The following is a 16,046-nucleotide window of genomic DNA, read 5'->3' as shown; positions in this document are numbered from 1 at the left end:
ATGTTGCTGTTTGAAGGGGCTGCAGAGCTGAGGCTGGAGGATGGCGGCGGGCGCTGTGCTGGGCGAGTGGAGGTGAAACACCAGGGCCGGTGGGGAACCGTGTGTGGTGACTACTGGGACATGAAGGATGCTGCAGTGGTTTGTAAGCAGCTGGGCTGTGGGTCTGCTGTCACAGCTCCTAAATACGGGCACTTCGGGCCAGGATCTGGCCCCATATGGATGGATGAGGTTGATTGTCGTGGAACTGAGTCTGCCCTGTCTGACTGTACACACCGTGGATGGGGACAACACTACTGTAATCACTATGCTGATGCTGGAGTGACGTGTTCAGGTAAGGGGCCAGCCTGTTCCCCACCTTTGGGACCGGGACAGGGGAAGGGACCTGGCTGTGCCCTCAGGGAGCAACAAGCGGGCACTGGAGCAGGGCTCAGTGTGGCTGATGAGACTGCCAAGCTGGGACTGTCATTGCTGCTGTGCCTGGTCCCTGAGGAAAGAGCAAGGGGAGCCCACCCTGTGTGTCCAGCCACTGCCAGGCCCCAAGGTGGCTCAGCCCACCCTCAGTGGGGGCCTGGGGCTGGGAGATTAATCCCTCTCCCTGCCCCGGGATGGCTGCTGGTTCCCATCTTTCTCCTCCCATTCAGCCAGGACCTGTCTGGCATTGCCGAGGGCCAGGTCCCCCCATGCCAGAGGCACCGGGAGCTGCTCACGTGGCCACCCAGAGCCCCGGGGAAGGGCATGAGATGGCAAGGGACTTTTGGGTTGTGCCTGCTGGCAGAGAGGAGTCCCTCAGCCTCAGCAAAGGGATGTTCAGAGGGGAGGAGCGCTGGCCTTGGGCAGAGGAGCAGGGTGGCCCGTGGCACCTCATTCCTCTCCCAGGGTCCCCCCATGAGTTCCAGCCCATGGGGATACGGCCCCAGGCAGGCAGGGCCAAGCTGCTGCCCAGCCTTTCCTGCCTGCCCCAGCCCGCGGCTGCCCTGTGCCACAGGGGCTTTGCCAGCACTTGCACTGTCCTCAGTGCCTGTGCTTGCACCGGGAGATCGTGTCAGCCCAGGGCTGCTCCTCTGCCCGCTCTCCTGCCCTCTGCCTGGCCCTTGGTGGGGATGTGCGTGCCTGGCACTGCACTCTGGCCCTGGCTGAGGGCCCCCTCCCTGGGCAGGTGCCAGCGTGGGGATCTGGCACAGACAGTGGCTGCGGATACAGCCGTGCCATACCTCTGCCCTGTCCCATGTGCCACCTAACAGCCTGAGACGGCCCGGAAAGAAAGGCTGTGTTTCTGGCAGCTCCAAGGGGCTCCTCATCCTGGCCCTGAGCTCAGTGCACAGATGAGGCTGCAGCAGCCAGCAGGGCCTGGGCCAGTCCCCCTGGGCCCCAAGTGCTCTGGGTACTGCAGTGCCTGTGGCTGGTGCCAGGAAGCCCAGGGTCTCCAGGACAGCAGCAGTGTGCCTGAGCAGTGCCTACGGCTGGGGCTTTGGGACAGCAGCAAGCCCACAAGTGCTGTGATGATGCCTGAGGAGCGGCAGGGGGGCCCTGGTGTGTTTGTGCCATCGGCACCCACTGGCAGCGGTGGGTGGTTGCGGTCTCTCTGCCTGTGGCCACCTTGCAGAGCAGCTGGGATGTAGGCACGTAACTGCCAGAGGGCTCTGGGAGAGCTTGAGGGGTCTTTGGTTGTTCCAGGATTTGTCCAGCTGGTCGGAGGGGACAGCCCCTGCTCGGGACGCGTGGAGGTCCATGACGGGAACCAGTGGAAGACTGTCTGTGACTCCGACTTTGGTCCCAAAGCTGCCGAGGTGGTCTGCAGGGAGCTCCAGTGTGGCGTACCCCTGTCCGTGCCTGGGGCAGCTCGCTTTGGAGAAGGTGTGGGTCCCATGTGGGACAGAGAGCTGCAGTGTGCCGGGAACGAATCCCTTCTCATGTTCTGCCCCAGGGGATCCCCCAGGGACCAGCCTTGCACCCATGCCAATGCTGTCAGTGTCACCTGCACACGTAAGGACTCAGGGTGGGGTGTTACATATCCGGGGGTGTGCTGGGGACAGGGGAGCAGGGCAGGGACCGTGCCGTGCTGGGTGCGCACTCTGTCATCGTTCCCTGTACCCAGAGTACACAGGGTTCCGGCTGGTGAACGGCAGCACGGCGTGTGAGGGGCGAGTGGAGGTGCAGGTGCTGGGCACCTGGGGCACCCTCTGTGCCTCCCGCTGGGATCTCTTGGACGCCCACGTTCTCTGTCGTCACCTCGACTGCGGGTTTGCTGAGTCCATTCCCAGAGGAGGGCATTTTGGGAGTGGAACCGGACCTGTGTGGAGAGACTCATTCCACTGTGAGGGGACTGAAGCCCACCTGGGACAGTGCCCAGTGACTGCCCTGGGGGCCTCACCGTGCTCCCCCGAGAACCACGCTGCTGTCATTTGCTCAGGTGGGTGCTGGGAAAAGGTGCCATGGCCACCCAAAGCAGGGGAGCCCGTGGCAGCACCAGCTGCATTTGTCCCTTGAGAAACCCTGCCTGCACCAGGAGCAACCTGGAGGGCTTTGCCTGCTCTCACCGACGGCTCTGATGTGGGAGAGCTGAAGAGTGAACGAGGTCAGGCATCTCTGCCCCCCAGGGCAGTGGCTCAGGCCCTGCGGCCAGCGCCAGGCGCGGGGTCCTCTGCTCTGCTGCTGCAGGACAGGCCCAGGATAGGGCTGTGGGGCTCAGCTCCATCCCTCTGGCTGCAGACAGCCCTGTCCCAGCCCCACAGAGACCCCCCAGAGCCCAATCCCACGCCTGTGGGGGCTGCCCAGGTGCCCCCAGCAGCAGACCTGGGGGGTGAGGTGCAGAGCGGGGCTGGGCTTTGCCCTTGCTCCTGGTGCTTCTGGTCAGCACAAGACCCAACCTTGTGCTGTTTGCTCAGAAAGGCCCCCCGTGCTCTGCTCCCTGCCAGGGACACAGGCGCCCAGACCCCAAACCCAGGGATGCAGAGGGGCACAGACGTGCGGGCTCTGCCTGCTGTCTCAGCAGCGCCGGTGTCAGCGCTGAGGTTGGGCAAGGCTTGGCCAGCACTGCCTGTGCCCGGGTCCCTGCACCGGCTGCTGCTCCCTCCTGCGGGAGCTGCCCCATCGGCCTCAGCAGAGACGTGTTGGGTGGCTCTGCCCCACCAAGAGCAAAGACAGCGTCTTGCTCAGGGCCTGGGAAAGCAATCCTGTGGAAACGTGCTCCTGAAGCTGAGTGCAGAGGGCTGGGGCAGGCGGGTGAGCTGCAGGGTGCTGTGCGGGTTGCAGAGCCTGGGGAGGTGCTGCAGGTTTGTGGGCTCTGTGGTGCTGCCGAGGGCTGGGGCACGGCTGCTGTCCCCAGGCCCCGCTGGCTCCACGGCCCTGCGGCTGGTGGGTGGAGGGAGCCGGTGCGACGGACGAGTGGAGATCTTGCAGCGCGGGACGTGGGGCCGAGTCCTGGATGACGAGTGGGACGTGCGGGAGGCCAGCGTGGTGTGCCGTCAGCTGAGGTGCAGAGAGGCAGAAAAAGCCTACAACCCCGCGAAGCCTCAGAGAGGGACGGGTCCCGTGGGGCTGCGAGGGGTGCGGTGCGCAGGGCACGAGGCCGAGCTGAGCCTCTGCAACACCTCCCTGCCCGAGAGCGCAGCGGCGGCAGGGATTGCGGAGGACGTGGGGGTCGTGTGCGCGGGTGAGTGGCACTGCACGGGCCCCCCGGGCTCTGGGCTGGGTGGGCAGCAGCCCCTGAGGGCAGCTGGGGTTTCTTCCTGCTGCAGGGAGCCGGCAGGTGCGGCTGGTGAAGGGGCCCGGGCGCTGCGCTGGGAGAGTGGAGATCTACTACCAGGGCAGCTGGGGGACCGTCTGCGACGATGGCTGGGACCTGTCTGATGCCGCCATCGTTTGCCAGCAGCTGGGCTGCGGCGGGGCGGTGGAGGCGGTCGGCTCCGCTCGCTTCGGGGAAGGCTCCGGTCAGATCTGGCTGGATGGCGTGAACTGCTCCGGGGCCGAAGCTGCTCTCTGGGACTGCCCGGCAGGGTCCTGGGGGCAGCACGACTGCGCGCACAAAGAGGACGCAGGAGTCGTCTGCTCAGGTCTGTGCCGGGAGCTGTGGTGGGAGCCCAGCGCCCGGGGAGGCCGGGACGAGGGGAGAGCCGGCAACGGCCCAGGCTGTGCCTGGCTGCCTCGGAGCCCCTGCCCGAGCCTGTCCTGGGGACACCCCTGCACGAAGCCCCTCGGTCCCACGGGGGGTCCCTTGTCAGCTGAGCTGTGCCCAGGGCTTAGCGGGGAGGGCATGGGTGTCTCTCCGTCAGGGACTTCTCTCGGCCCCTGGCAAAAGGGTGACTTGCTGGCCGTGCCCCTGCCTGGCCAGGGCCTGTGGGGGGAAGAGGCTTCTCTGCTCCCACAGCCCCACAACAGCCTGTGCCCCTCTGGGGCCTTTCCTCCCAGATTTCATGGCCCTGATGCTGGGGAATGGCAGCAACTGCTCCGGGCGCCTGCAGGTTTTCTACAATGGCAAATGGGGGAGCGTTTGCTCCAACTCAATGACTCTCCAAACGGTGTCGCTGGCATGCAAGGAGCTGGGCTGCGGGGACGCGGGGACCCTGGAAACACGCCTGCCCTCTGGTAGGGTGTCTGGCCACGCCTGGCTGGATCGCGTGGAGTGTGGGGAGAGAAACAGCTCCTTCTGGCAGTGTCCCTCTGCTCCCTGGGACCCACGGTCGTGCGATGACCTGCGAGAGGAGACCCACATCACCTGCAGTGGTAATTCTGAGCTTCCTGGGCACCAGCATCGCCCCAGCTCCTGCTCCCTGCCAGGCACAGTCAAGCGCAGAGACAGGGCCCACAGGGGCTTTTACTGTACGTGCCAGACCCTGCTGCTTCTGGTGGCACAAATGGCACTTCAGCTCTCAGAGTCCCACGCTGTTCTCTTTTCTTTCTCTGCAGTTGCACCCAGGACGGCAGCACCAACCCCGCGAGCAGGTAACCTGTCCTCCCTGCCAGCGCTGGCTCTTCTCGGGGCCAGCTGTGAGCCACAGCCGCAGGGAGGGGGCTCCTTGCTGGGGTGTGAAACTCCCAAGAGGAGGCACCGGGACAGCAGTGGGGAGGGGCGTTGGGGAGGGCTCTCATTTACCCAGCAGCCTGGGAGCTTCCTCATCCCTCACTCCTGGGGTCCCCTACCCCTGCTGTAGTGGGGGGCAGCACTGGGGTGTGCCAGCCCCCACCTCTCCCAGGCCTGCTGCTGCCCTTTCTCTCTTCCTGCCCATGCAGATCCCAGCCGGGACCGTCCCACCGGCAGCGGGAGACTGTCGTTGCCCGTCATCATCTGCATCGTCCTGGGGGCCCTTCTCTGCCTGCTCCTGGCCCTCCTGGCCGGGCAAGTGCGAAGCGCCAGGGCTGGGCGCGCAGGTGGGTCCCGGGGAAAGATGCCTCCTGGCAAGGCCAGGGGTGCTGGCAGGTGTCAGTGAGCGGCACAGGCAGAGCTGGGGGGATAAGCGTGTGTGCTGCCTTCATTGCCATGTGCCGCCTCATCCACCGCCTGACCATGGGCCATGGGCCACCAGCAGCAAGGGGTAGAGAGAGTCCAGGCACGGCGGGAGTTAGGGACGGGGCGAGGAGAGAAATGGCAGAGCTGGGCTGGGCGAGATGGGAGCAGAGAGGACACATATGAGGACACGACACTGGCAGCGCTCCGGGCAGCTCTGGAGGGGTCTGTGGGGCAGGGGAGATGCCAGGAGGAACGTGGGGCAGCAGGGTCCATCCCTGTGGTTTCAGGCCCCCAGGCTGTTCCTCTGTGCAACCGTGACCTCCCCGCGGCAGGGCAGGGGCCGTGCTATGGATCCCTGGGGCAGAGAGGGGGCAGCTCCAGGGGGAGAGGAGAGGCGGGAGCTGCTCCAAGCTCAGCACCGGGGAGCTGACCCAGGGGCCAGAGGGGCACAAGGGCTGTCTCTGAGGGGACGCTGTGAGGGTGTCGCTGCCCCAGATCACCTCCGTGGGGACATTGCCCTCACTGAGGAAGGGGTAGCGGTGAGCAGGCAGCGCAGCGGGGCTGTGCTGTGGCCAGAGCCTTTTGCTGGCCCCGGGGACCAAAGCAGGGGGAGCAGAGCAGGATCCTGTCCCCTCTCTGCCTGTCCCTGGGCCAGCCCTGCCCTGTCCGCAGGCTCGGCGAGAGCGTGGGAGCCCTTCCCTGACGCCGTCTATGAGGAGATCGCTTACGGCCCGGCATGGGAGAAGCGGGCGAGGTTCAGCGGCTCAGGTGGGTGTGGGTCCCTCATGGGGGCACATCTGCAGGGCTCTGTCCCCAAACCTCCACCTAGGGCTGACCCGCGGCAGTCCCCTGGCCTACGGTCCCTGCAGCGCTGGGGTGTGTGGGGAGAGCAGCCGGGTCCTGGGCCCAGCAGAGGAGCTTCCTCCCCAGCAGTTCTTCCCATCGCAGCCAGGGACAGCCCCTCTCTGCCTGCCCCTGCATAAATCCCCGGGTGGCACCGCAGGGCTGAGGGAAGGGGCTGTCCCGGGGCAGCTCTGGGAGCCCCGTTGAGGCAGGCTTGGTCCCAGGGGAGCAGGGTGAGTCCTGAGCCCTCCTCCCCACACAGCCCTGCCTCTGTGGGTCCCCCGTCCCCAGCAGCACTCACCACAAGCCGGCTCAGCAGAGCACACTCCCATAACAGCCGCTGCGCCTCTCTCCAGGCTCCTACTCAGAGGGGTCCCTGGCCAAGCTGCAGCCCTACCCCGCGGACAGCAAGGAGGAGGAGGGTCCGGGCTCAGCACCAGGTAACAGGGTGCGGGAAGGAGTGGATCTCTCCTCCCTGCGGCCATGTGAGGGACAGCGGTGTCACTGAGTGTCCCCATCAGAGCTGGGGAGTCTCCTGGGGTGCTGCCAACACCAGGGTCTGAGCCCCACGGCCCTGCGCATCCTCCCGTCCTCTGCTCTGCAGATGTATCTCCTCAGTGTCACCAGCTCCCCTCTCCTTTCAGACGTCCCTGTCCTGCCTGGAGGTGACCCAGCGCATGGCTATGATGATGCCAGGGAGGTTTCTGCCCCTGGGGAGGATCCTGCCCCTGGGCAGGGAGCCTGGGAAATGCCCAGGGCACCAGAGGAGGGAGCAGGGCCCAGGGATGCCCCTGGAGGTGAGAGGGAAAGATGGCGCTGCCGCTTTATGGGATGCCATCCCTGGTGCCGGGTGAATCGCTGCCGTACGGAGAGCCCAAGCTCCTGGGATGGGGGACCCTGCCCTGGGAGTTTTCCCTGGGGGGCCCGGGGCTGGCAGAGGGAGCTGGACATGTCAGGAGGGAGGAGGAGACGGGAGGCAGGTGATGCAGAGAGCAGGAGGGGCACCCCATGGGGCCAACGTGCAATGGCCTGCCTTGCTGCTTGCAGGGGCAAACCTGCGCTCGCAGAGAAGTGCTGGGGCCCCTGCAGCTGAGGGAGATGCCTGGTCCCTGTCCCCAGAGAGCACAGGCTATGACGATGCTGAAGAGGTGTCTCTGGCACATCCCCCTGAGCACAGAAAGGCTGCGACAGCAGAGCTCAGTGCACAGCCATCCCTGAGCCCCGCGCCAGGAGAGCCCATCCCTGCCGTGCAGCTGGGTGCAGCCGGGAGCGAGGAGGGGACTTTGCAGCTGGGAGAGCCGTGAGCACCAGGGAACCGTCTCCCTCTTCCCACGGGCAGCAGAAACAGCCGGCCATTGCCTCTCTTTTGATTCCCCTGGTTTCACGCTGTGCCTCCACAGCTGTTCCTATTAAAAGCCTTTGGGGTATGGCCCAGAGCTGGTGCTTGCCTGCCCCGCTGTCGGGGTGTCTCCCTGAGGCTGACTGGGGGGAGCAGAGCACAAAGATGTGGTGGTGGGGAAGGGGCACATCTCGGGGGCAGCGGGCTCGGGGTCAGGCTGTGGGGCTGCCAGAGCCCATGGTCCCTGGGCAATATTCCTGCTGGCAGAGACGTTTCCACCCTGCCAGCAAAAGTTTCCAACAAAACTGTCTCTCTGCAAGGTGCTGTGATGCGCCCCAGCGGGAGCGCCCATCTCCTCACCTGGGGCTTCCCCAGCTGCTCTTTCCCCCAGGCCCTGCCTGGGCCATGCTGGTCCCACAGCACACAGGCCACGACAGAGCTGCCGTGTTGGGCTGAGCCCTGGGCTGTGGCCCCACACAAGTGAGCCCACAGGTGGCTGCGGTGCCCTGGACCCCCCAGCCAGCCCCAGGGGCTATCACGTCCCGCGCATCACCTCCCACACTGGTTAGGAGGCAGCTCTGCTCCCCACTGCCCTGGCACAGGGTGCAGAGCCACTTGCTGGGGAGCACGGGGCTGGCATTGCCCCTTGGCTGCCTCTGCCAGCACCCCAGTCTCCATGGGCTCTTCTTGCTGCCTGGGGCCCTGGCAGAGCCCCGCACTCCCCTCACAGCCCCACAGCTGCCTCCGTCCTGGGCAGGGGCTGGAAGGCCCCATGGCAGCCCTGGCAGCCCCTCCTCCTGCTGCGCCTCAGCCCCAACCCCTGCCCTCCTGCTGCCTGGCCACGGGGCTCAGTGTGGGTTTGTGCTGGGGCAGTGCCTGTGTGCAGGTGCAGGAGGGGTGGGAGCAGGGGGCGTGGGGGGACCTTTCCCTCAGCGCTGGGGGAGGCAGAGGAGGGAGAGGCCAGGGGGAGGGAGAAGGGATCCCCATGAGACGTGGACTGGAAGCCAGAGCCGTCATCCAGCCCCTGGCCTGGAGAAGGGCCTGGCTGGGAGGGTGCTAACGTGGGCACATTTCCATGGCAGAGGGAATTTTGTGTCCCTCCCTGTCGTGCTGTCACCCCAGCCAGCAACTAAGCACCACACAGCCGCTCGCTCACCCCGATGGGATGGGGGAGAGAATCGGAGGAGTAAGAGTGAGAAACACTCCTGGGTTGAGATAAGAACAGTTTAAGAATTGAAATAAAGTAAAATAATAATGATAATGATAACAATATAATAATGGTAATAATGATGATAATAATAATAATATGCAAAGCAAGTGATGCACAATGCAATTGCTCACCATCCACCGATCGATACCCAGACAGTCCCCGAGCAGCAATCACTGCTCCTCGGCCAACTCCCCCCAGTTTCTATACTGAGCATGACGTCACATGGTATGGAATAGCCCTTTGGGCAGTTTGCATCAACTATTCTGGCTGTGCCCCCTCCCTGCTTCTTGTGCGCCTGGCAGAGCATGGGAAGCTGAAAAAGTCCTTGACTAGCATAAGCAGTACCCAGCAACAACTTAAACCATCAGCGTGTTATCAACATTCTTCTCCTACTAAATCCAAAACACAGCACTGTCCTGCTGCTAGGAAGAAAATTAACTCTATCCCAGCTGAAACCAGGACATCCACCAAAGAGTGCACCCATCAAATCCATATCTCCCCAATTTAGAGGGAAGGATGTTGTGGGGGACCGTGTTGAACGCTTTACAGAAATCCAAGTAGATGACATCCATTGCTTTTCCCATGTCCACTGATGCAGTCACTCCTTCATAGAAAGCCACGAGGTTGGTCAGGCAGGAGTTGCCCTTGGTGAAGCCGTGCTGGCTCTCTCGAATCACCTCCCTGTCCTCCATGTGCTCGAGCATAGCTTCTAGGAGGATCTGCTCCATGATCTTCCCAGGCACAGGGGTGAGGCTGACAGGTCGGTAGTTCCCAGGGTCCTCCTTTCTTCCCTTTTTAAAAATGGGCACAACATTCCCCTTCTTCCAGTCCCCAGGGCCTTCACCTGACTGCCAGGACTTTTCAAATATCATGGAGAGTGGCTTGGCAACTACAACAGCCATTTCCCTCAGGACTCTGGGATGCATCTCATCAGGTCCCATAGACTCATGTACATTGAGGTTCCTCAGGTGGTCTCGAACCTGATCTTCCCTTACAGTGTGGGAGGGGCTTTACCCCCCTGTTCCCCATCTTGCGGTCCATCTATTCGGGAGGGGTGAGGAGAGAGGTTGCCAGTGAAGACTGAGGCAAAGAAGTTGTTGAGTACCTCAGCCTTCTCCTCGTCTGTTGATCCTAGGTCACCATTCTTGTTCATTGCGGGGGGTGGGGTGGGTACGCTTTCTTTAATCTTCACAGCTGTGGACATGTTACATCCCTGGCTGCAGGGCAATGTGCAAGAATGTCCTGAAGGGATCTCCCAGAGCTGGCACGTCCCATGGTTGGTGCAGAGGAGAAGGACATGCTCTGGAGCAGGGATTTCCTGCTTCACTGTTAGAGGGACAAGGCATGACCGCTGCCTTCTGCTGGGGATGGCTGCAGGGGTGTGAAGCCGGGAGTACCCCCAGGGCTGTCCAGGGCTGTCCTGCCAAGCAGTTTTGCTGCGCCTCAGGGGGCTGTGTGCCGGGGCAGGGACTCTGCCGCCTGCCAGGGTCAGCACTCAGCCTGCCCGGGGAGCTCGCAACAGCGCTGCGGGGAGAGGCTGTGGGTGGAAGGAGCGATCCCCAGGAGGGCAGGGTCTTTGCTGCTGAGAGGGTGCTGCGTGAGTCATAGAATCATAGAATCGTTTAGGTTGGAAAAGACCTTTAAGACCATCCAGTCCAACCATGAACCTACACTACCAAGTCCACACTAAACCAAACAAGGGTAGACTAGACTAAACCATGTCCCCAAGTGCCACATCTACCTGCTTTTTGAGCACTTCCAGGGATGGTGACTCCACCACCTCTCTGGGCAGCCTGGTCCAATGCTTGACCACCCTTTCCGTGAAGAAATTTTTCCTAATTTCCAACCTAAACCTCCCCTGGTGCAGCTTGATCCCATTTCCTCTCGTCCTATCGCTAATTACTTGGGAGAAGAGACCAACACCCACCTCACTACACCCTCCTTTCAGGCAGTTGTAAAGAGCGATAAGGTCTCCCCTCAGCCTCCTCTTCTCCAGGCTGAACACCCCCAGCTCCCTCAGCCGCTCCCCATCAGCCCTGTGCTCCAGACCCTTCCCCATCTCCGCTGCCCTTCTCTGGACACGCTCCAGCACCCCAATGTCTTTCTTGTAGTGAGGGGCCCAAAACTGGGCACAGCATTCCAGGTGCGGCCTCACCAGCGCCGAGTACAGGGCAGCAATCACCTCCCTGCTCCTGCTGGCCACACTATTCCTGATACAAGCTAGGATGCTGTTGGCCTTCTTGGCCACCTGGGCACACTGCCGGCTCATGTTCAGCCACTGTCAACCAACACCCCCAGGTCCTTTTCGGCCAGGCAGCTTTCCAGCCACTCTTCCTCAAGGCTATAGTGTTGCATGGGGTTGTTGTAAGCAAAGTGCAGGACCTGGCACTTGGCCTTGTTAAACCTCATCCAGTTGGCCTCGGCCCATCGATCCAGCCTGTCCAGGTCCCTCTGCAGGGCCATCCTACCCTCCAGCAGATCGACACTCCCACCCAGTTTGGTGTCATCTGCAAACTTACTGAGGGTGCACTCAATCCCCTCATCCAGATCATCGATAAAGATATTAAACAAGGCTGGTCCCAAAACTGAGCCCTGGGGAACACCGCTCGTGACTGGCTGCCAACTGGACTTAACTCCATTCACCACTATTCTCTGGGCTCGGCCACCCAACCAGTTTTCTACCCAGCAAAGACTACGCCCTCCAAGCCATGAGCTGCCAGCTTCCCAAGGAGAATGTTTTGGGAGACGGTATCAAAGGCTTTGCTAAAGTCCAGGTAAATGACATCCACAGCCTTTCCATCATCCACCAGGCAGGTCACCAGGTCATAAAAGGAGATCAGGGTGGTCAAGCAGGACCTGCCTTTCATGAACCCATGCTGGCTGGGCCTGATCCCCTGGTTGACCTGCACTTGCCTGTTGAGTTCACTCAAGATGAACCTCTCCATAATCTTTCCTGGCACTGAGGTCAGGCTGACAGGCCTGTAGTTCCCCAGGTCCTCCTTCCGGCCCTTCTTGTAGATAGGTGTCACATTGGCAAGCCTCCAGGCATCAGTGACCTCCCCTGTTAACCAGGGCTGCTGATAGATGATGGAGGGTGGCTTAGTGAGCTCCTCTGCCAGCTCCCTCAGTACTCTCGGGTGGATCCCATCTGGCCCCATAGACTTGTGAGCGTCCAGGTGGCATAGCAGGTCGTTAACTGCTTCCTCCTGGACTATGAGGGCTCCATTCCGGTCCCCGTCCCTGTCTTCCAGCTCAGGGGGCTGAGTACCCTGGGGATGACCGGTCTGGCTGTTAAACACAGAGGCAAAGGCGGCGTTAAGTACCTCAGCCTTTTCCTTGTCCTCGGTGACAATGTTCCGCCCCACATCCAGCAAGGGATGGAGATCCTCCTTGGCTCTCCTTTTATTGCTGATGTACTTATAAAAACATTTTTATCTTGCCACAATGCGGCAACCCAGATTGGTTTGCCTCTGCGCTGCCAGTTGCTTTGCTTCCATTGCTGCAGCCACCCCCACAGGGCATTTGCCACCATCCATGAGTCAGTATAGAGATAAAGGACTGGCCACTTTTCTCGTTCAGCAATATCTGAAGCCAGCTGGGTGGCTTTCACCTCTGCAAACTGACTCGACTCCCCTTCTCCTTCACTGGTTTCTACGACTTGTCGTATAGGACTCCATACAGCAGCTTTCCACCTCCGATGCTTTCCCACAAGACGACAGGACCCATCAGTGAACAGGGCATATTGCTTCTCATTTTCTGGCAATTTATTATACAGTGGGGCCTCTTCAGCACGTGTCAGCTCCTCCTCTGGTGATATTCTAAGGTTTTTGCCTTCTGGCCAGTCCATGATCACTTGCAAGATTCCTGGATGACCGGGGTTTCCTATTCGAGCCCGCTGTGTGATCAGTGCAACCCACTTACTCCACGCAGCATCAGTTGCATGATGTGTAGAGGGGACCCTCCCTTTGAACATCCAGCCCAGCACCGGCAGTCAGGGTGCCAGCAGGAGCTGGCCTTCAGTACCAACCACTTCCGAAGCAGCTCGAACCCCTTCATATGCTGCCAGTATCTCTTTCTCAGTTGGAGTACAGCGGGCTTTGGATCCTCTGTATCCCCGACTCCAAAACCCTCGGGGTCGACCTCGAGTCTCCCCTGGTGCTTTCTGCCAGAGGCTCCAGGCAGGGCCATTCTCCCCGGCTGCAGTGTAGAGCACATTTTTAATATCCTGCCCTGCCCGGACTGGCCCAAGGGCTACTGCATGAACTATCTCCCGTTTAATTTGTTCAAAGGCTTGTTGTTGCTCAGGGCCCCATTGGAAATCATTCTTCTTCCGGGTCACTTGGTAGAGAGGGCTTACGATCTGACTGTAATTTGGAATATGCATTCTCCAAAAACCCACAACACCTAAGAAAGCTTGTGTGTCCTTTTGCTAGTTGGCGGGGACATAGCTGTTATTTTGTTTGATCACATCCATTGGGATCTGACGACGTCCATCTTGCCATTTTATTCCTAAAAATTGCATCTCCTGTGCAGGTCCCTTGACCTTACTTTGCCATAAAGGCAAATTCGGCCTTCAGAAGGATTTGGATTATTTTCTTTCCCTTCTCAAAAACTTCTTCTGCTGTATTGCCCCACACAATGATGTCATCAATGTACTGCAGATGTTCTGGAGCTTCACCCTGTTCCAGTGCCGCCTGGATCAGTCCATGGCAAATGGTGGGGCTGTGCTTCCACCCCTGGGGCAGTCGGTCCCACACCCCTCCAGGTAAAAGCAAGCTGGGGCCTGCACTCTGCTGCCAAAGGGATGGAGAAAAATGCATTAGCGATGTCAGTTGTGGCACACCACTTGGCTGCCTTTGACTGCAGTTCCTATTGAAGTTCTCACATGTGTGGCACGGCGATCGGCACCTGTTGTTCTTCGACGCTCAGCAACCCCACAATAGAAGGGTCCTCTGAGAGACCGGGCAAGGTGGACAGCTGTTTAATTTCCCCCGTCTCCAAGGCAGCTCTACCAAAAGCCCACCGGTACCCTTTGGGTCCTTGAAATACCCTCTCCTGAGGTGATCTATGCCAAGGATGCACGGAGCATCTGGGCCAGTCACAATGGGGTGCTTCTGCCACTCATTCCCAGTTAGGCTCACTTCAGCCTCCAGTACAGTGAGCTGTTGGGATCCCCCTGTCACTCCAGAAATACAGATGGGTTCTGCCCCTCTACAACTTGATGGCATTAAGGTACACTGTGCACTGGTGTCCACTAGAGCCTTCTACTCCTGTGGGTCTGACGTTCCAGGCCATCGAATGCACACAGTCCAGTAAACCCGATTGTCTTTTTCCTCCACCTGGCTGGAGGCAGGGCCCCTCTAACACTGGTCACAGTATTCGCTGTTCACTTCCTGTAAATGTGAATCAAAAGTCCCTTGATTAAGGTTGGAAGTGAAATCAGCCCTCTTCCTCTGTCTGGGGAACTGCTCACTGGAAACTGGAGCTGCAATTTTCCTGGGAGAACCGCCTTTTGTACTAGTTTTTCCTTGCAACTCCCGCACCCGTGCCTCTAGGGTCGAGGTGGGTTTTCCATCCCACTTCCTCATGTCCTCTCCGTGATCCTGCAGGTAAAACCACAGGGTGCCCCGTGGTGTGTATCCTCTGTATCCTCTCTCTTGAGCATAGGGACGTTGACTCCTAAAGGCTGAGATACTGGTCCGTACAGGTGGGGAGTAGGACAGATCCTCTCTGAGTTGTTGGAACTCTTGGCACAGTTTTTCAGACAGTTTTTCCACAGCCGAGACACAGGCCCGTAGGGATGAAGTGATACTTTCTTCGTATTCCCAGAGTCGTCTAGCCACTTCATCCACCACTGGTGCCTCGTCATCTTTCCAGGTCAGTATTGCCAACGAGTTGGCATACGATGCTGATGCGCTCCGTACCACCTTCCGCCACATGGGTTGTGTGCAGCCGACTTCATCTGGATCTTTGGGTAACTGCTCATCGTTCAGGTCACTATAAATCACCTCCAGCACACCTAATACCCTCAGGTACTGGCTACCCTTCTCTACGGTGGTCCATTTACCTGGGCGGTATATAACATCCTCCTTGAAGGGATACCTTTCCTTCACGCTTGACAGAAGTCGCCTCCAAAGGCTGAGCAGTTTTGCCCCTTTTCCAATTGCTTTGTCAATGCCCCCTTCCCTGGAAAGGGATCCCAGATGGTTGGCTTCCCTACCCTCTAAATCCAGGGAGTAGTCATGTGACTCAGGGGTCAGGGTGGTCTTTCACCGCTTCACAAAAAGGAAACCGTGCTTTTCATGCAGGCAAGAACAATGCAGGTCCTGCTGCCAGGCATCATGGAGAGCCTGCAGGATGCCAATGCTGACGTTAAGAGGAAGGTCCTGTCTGTCTTCAGGAATGTGTTGGGTGTTATGAAGAGGCATGGGGCCAGCCCCATTGCTCCAAAACTCTCTGAGGAGCTCCTGCAGCTCTTTGACGATGTAAGGCTGCTGTGGGAGCCTGAGCCGCAGCGCTGGGCACTCTGCAAGGCCAGCTGCTGTTGGGCCCAGCGCTGCGGGCAGCACTCGGGCAGGGCTGCTCCCTTCCTCACGCCTCTTGTGTGGCCTTTCAGGGGCCCAGGGCCGTTCAGCTGTGGCTGCAGATGTGGCCACAGCTCCTGTGTTCAGGAGCCGGCCCTGGAGCATGTCCCTTCCCACCGGCCACACTAATGCCCCTGCGCACCACGGGCAGGGAGCGGCTGTTGCTGAAGTCCTCCTGTCCTCCTCCCTACCACAAGTCCAGCCAGGTGCAGCAGCTCTGCATCAGCCTCAGAGAAATGATGAGTTTGGTGGTGAGGGACAGCAGGAGACAGAGAAAGAAGAATGTGTGGAAGAGCCCGATCCCACTCTTCTTCCATATGAATGACCAGATGGAGAGCGTGGCCGAGGTACAGATTTCAAACCCTACCAGTGGTGTGGGGAAGGGTGTGCTGACACCATGGGAGGGGCTTGGGCATCAGGGGCGAGGGCTGTTGGCAGTCGGACTGTTGGAATGTGTGTCACCTCGGGGTCCCAGTGCCTGAGTCGCTGGGGACAGGGCAGAGCTTCCCTCCTGCCCTGCCCTGGGCCCACCGCTGCCTTCCTCCTCCCCGCCGACCCTTTCAGCTCTCCTCCAGCGCAGTCCGTAGGAAAGGTCCCTGCAGAGCCAGTGCAAGCAGGGCCAGA

General features: G+C 60.4%; 1 protein-coding gene across 1 annotated transcript; it reads left to right on the top strand.

The window, feature by feature from the left end:
• On the top strand, positions 1-15,747 carry LOC142595953 (antigen WC1.1-like). Its single transcript, XM_075724821.1, has 11 exons — positions 1-331; positions 1,675-1,854; positions 2,096-2,410; positions 3,326-3,652; positions 3,738-4,052; positions 4,408-4,722; positions 4,906-4,941; positions 5,230-5,367; positions 6,119-6,214; positions 6,646-6,774; positions 15,455-15,747. The coding sequence occupies exons 1-11, from the start codon at positions 1-3 to the stop codon at positions 15,745-15,747; spliced, it is 2,475 nt and encodes an 824-aa protein (XP_075580936.1).
• Positions 15,748-16,046: the final 299 nt, after the last annotated feature.

Source organism: Pelecanus crispus, chromosome 25 (assembly GCF_030463565.1).
Source record: "Pelecanus crispus isolate bPelCri1 chromosome 25, bPelCri1.pri, whole genome shotgun sequence".
NCBI lineage: Eukaryota > Metazoa > Chordata > Aves > Pelecaniformes > Pelecanidae > Pelecanus > Pelecanus crispus.
This window is presented reverse-complemented; position numbering and strand designations above follow the sequence as displayed.